Genomic DNA, 3973 nt, shown 5'->3' with positions numbered 1-3973 from the left:
CAAAATTCAATTTTTGATGTGCTTTTCTCTGAAAAGTGCCGATTCTGCTCTAATTTTTGACATTCTTGTTCCAAGTTGGATTTATCTTTTTCCAACTGTTTGTTTATTAGTTGAAGGCTATCAATTTGTTGTTGTTGCATCACATTTTTGTCGTCGGTCAACAATTCTTGTTGTCCATTCTAATATATATATATTGAGGACTTGATGGGTTGAAAAGTGAACTGATAATTCTTCGCAAGTATCAAAATTCTCAAAACATGAAGGGCAGACAAATCCTCGGAGGTCATTATTTGTGGATAATTCGTCTTGTGTTGGTTTTTTGTCCGCGTTTTTACCCTTTTTTAAATATTTGTAAACTTACTGAAAGGCGTATTAGTTTTCTCATTAGAATTCAAAACAATTAAATTTTATTATTTATTAACAAATTGTTTCTAAATAAATAAGTTTATGATATAATTAATTAAACTATTATTTCATTATATTAGATTTAAATTGATGTTTTTTAATAGAATAAAAATGAATATTTACTATAAAAGATCAATAAATAAAAATTAATTTTTTTAATTATTAAATGATTATTTCAAATAATTAAATAAACATATATTATTTAATAATACACGTTCATTGTGGTTGGAATGATTTATACTTCTCAGCCCGATATTGCCCAAAAAGTACCAACACCAGTCCCTTCCTACCTAACAGACGCAAGAAATGTAACATATTACCCAAAACACCTAGATCGAGAAGGAGTCCTCTTCCTTGAACCGGAACCCAATCCCCAGCTAACCAACGAAATGAGACAACTTGCTTGTCAGGTCACAGCTACCCAACTAAACAAAATAAAAGCCCAAATAAGCACATATCAACTAATCAAACGTGGATTACCAATCCCTTCTGAGCTCTTAGATGATTTAGGAATCATAAACCCACTTGTATTCCTAAAAAATAATCACCACTAGAAAATAGACATGAACATATTATTAAAAGAGCGGGAAAATATGTAATATAATTTATCGATTTTTCAGAATTAAACAACAATTAAAATATCGATCGGAAAGTCTGGCGGGAGTTTTGAACAGTCTTAGTGAGGACAATAAAATGAAGGCTTTGATCGAGTTGAAGGCGATTGGCCTGCTGGATCTCCAAAAGCACGTGCGGGAAGAAGTGTTGTGTGTGATGAAGGAGTCCTGCCGAATTGAGGGACCTGCCTTTGGTCGTCGAGTCAAGAGACAAAGCCTCCGTGATTCCAGAATAACAGAAAGAATGGAAAAACATGAAAAAATGGAATCCGAGAGACTAAGAAGACAACAATTTTTAGTTAAAATGTAAAAATTCTGATTTTTAGGAATTTTTGGGGAGAATTCAGCAACATCAAAGGCAATTCCGTGAAAATATGCGAATTCGAGCAACCAAACTGGGCAAAGTGAACAAGGCCGTGTTAAACCACCACCTGACGAATGAACGAGAGCAAAAGAAAGAGGAGGATCGAATTCGGCGGGAAAGAATGCGTCGATTAATGGCAAATAAATAATTAAACACGTTTTTAGGAAGAGGATGAAGTGGGGTACCGAAAGTTGATAGATCAAAAGAAGGACACCCGATTGAAATACTTGTTGGAACAAACGGACGAATATATAGGGAATATGGCCAAGTTATTGCAGTCCCACATGTGTGATCGGTCATTGGGGGAGGAAGGACAGGACTGTTATTCCATTGCTCATTTTAATCGAGAAAAGATTCAAGTCCAGCCTACAATCCTCACAGGCGGCACTTTGAAGTTGTATCAGATTGCTGGACTGGAGTGGATGGTGTCTCTTTATAACAACAATTTGAACGGTATTTTGGCAGATGAGATGGGTTTGGGCAAGACTATTCAGACTATTGCTCTTCTGGCCTATTTATTGGAACATAAGAGAATTCACGGTCCCCATTTGGTTGTGGTGCCCTTGTCGTAAGTGGTCGTGCTGATTGGAAGGACTTTGTCCAATTGGGTGAATGAGTTTGGTCGATGGGCACCTTCGATGGCTGTGGTGGCATATCGAGGGACCCCACAAGTGAGGAGGGAAGTCGGCTTAAGAATGAGATCTACAAATGTAAATGTGGTCATTACAACATATGATTATATCATAAAAGACAAAAATGTCCTTTCGAAGGTATCTTTTTTGACTAACAGGAAGATGAGGTGGGTTTATCTGGTCATCGATGAAGGACATCGTATGAAGAACCATCACTGTAAACTGACCAGTATTCTTTCCAGCAAATTCCATGTCCCCTACCGACTGCTTCTAACGGGGACTCCTCTGCAGAACCGTCTTCCTGAACTCTGGGCTCTTTTAAACTTTATTCAGCCGACAATATTTAAATCCTGTGCCACGTTCGAGCAGTGGTTTAGTGCTCCATTTGCTAGTATGAATGAGCGGGTGGAACTTAACCAGGAAGAGTCACTTTTGGTAATTCGTCGACTCCACACGATTTTACGTCCATTTATCCTTCGAAGACTAAAAAAGGAAGTTGAATGTCAGTTGCCGGATAAAGTGGAATATATAATCAAATGTGCCCTCACTCCACTCCAGAGAATTATGTATACACATATGCAGAAGAATGGAGTAGTCCTCACATGTGATGAAAAGTCAAAAGTTGTTGGGAGGTCACTTTCTAATACTCTTATGCAATTACGGAAGATATGTAATCATCCTTTCATGTTTGAGTCGGTTGAAAAGTCGTTGGCACAGAAATTTGGAATGTCCAATGATATGGTCACTGGGCCTCTTCTTTTCCGTGTTTCGGGAAAATTTGAGGTCCTTGACAGAATATTGCCCAAATTGAAAGCAGTGAATCGAAAATGTCTTGTTTTTTGTCAAATGACATCTTTAATGAATATTTTGGAGGATTATTTGAATATGAGGGATTTTTCTCACCTCAGATTGGACGGGTCTACCAAAGCTGAGGACAGGGAGTTCCTCTTGTCTCAGTTCAACGACCCCCAACTTGACACGTTTATATTCCTTCTGAGTACTCGGGCTGGTGGGTTGGGACTGAACTTACAAACTGCGGACACAGTGATAATATTTGACTCTGATTGGAATCCCCATCAAGACCTGCAGGCCGAAGACAGAGCACATCGGATTGGGCAGCTCAGACAAGTCACAGTACTTCGTCTAGTCACTGTTAATTCTGTGGAGGAAAGAATTCTTTCTGCTGCAAAGAATAAACTAAATATGGACGAGAAGGTCATTCGTGCTGGAATGTTTGACCAAAAGTCAACATCCGATCAAAGAAGGCAATTCTTGCAGAGTTTATTGGATCAGGACGGAGATGAGGTTAAGGACGCTGATTCTATCCACGACGATGAAGCCATCAATGCTATGCTAATGAGGTCAAACGAGGAATATGAGTTGTTCACACAGATGGACTCCCAGCGTGAACAAATGGACAAACGTGACAATATTCCTTCAAGAGTAATCACCGAGGATGAACTCCCCCTTTGGCTTGTTCATTCGTCTTATGAAAAAGTGAACTCGCCAATTTGGGAACATTCTTTCTCACGGAGACGGGCACAAGTTGAGGAGGAGGATTCGAGTTTCTCAGAGGATTATGTGCCCAGTAGACCAAAGAGAGCAGTCAAGCCAACCCAGAGGGATATTGGTCAGCTCTTGAACGATTTGTTGACATTTTTGATTGACTATCATGACGAGTAATGGTTTTAGTATAGTTAAGGGATGGCCGAGCATTGATTGATCCTTTCCTGGAATTGCCATCGAGGAGAGAGTTGCCTGACTATTACGAGATTATTAAAAAGCCAGTGGACATAAAGCGGATTAAGGTGTTGGGTGTGTTGTATTGTAGAGTCGAATCAAGTTGAAGAAATATACTTCATTGGAGGAGTTCTCTAAGGATGTTGTACTCATGTTTGAGAACGCCCAACTGTACAATATTGAGGAGTCTTTGATTTTTGAGGATTCTGTTGAATTGT

The 3973-nt window shown here is 38.9% G+C and overlaps 1 protein-coding gene across 1 annotated transcript; it reads left to right on the top strand.

Annotated features, from left to right (window-relative positions):
• Nucleotides 1–794: 794 nt before the first annotated feature.
• Nucleotides 795–3916, top strand: LOC115228400 (probable global transcription activator SNF2L2). Its single transcript, XM_036498925.1, is given in 4 exon segments — nucleotides 795–898; nucleotides 1026–1325; nucleotides 1360–1521; nucleotides 1523–3916. Coding segments are annotated over 4 exon segments (2742 nt in total). The 3' UTR covers nucleotides 3699–3916.
• Nucleotides 3917–3973: the final 57 nt, after the last annotated feature.

Source organism: Octopus sinensis, unplaced genomic scaffold (genome assembly GCF_006345805.1).
Source record: "Octopus sinensis unplaced genomic scaffold, ASM634580v1 Contig10384, whole genome shotgun sequence".
In the NCBI taxonomy this organism is placed as follows: domain Eukaryota; kingdom Metazoa; phylum Mollusca; class Cephalopoda; order Octopoda; family Octopodidae; genus Octopus; species Octopus sinensis.
This window is presented reverse-complemented; position numbering and strand designations above follow the sequence as displayed.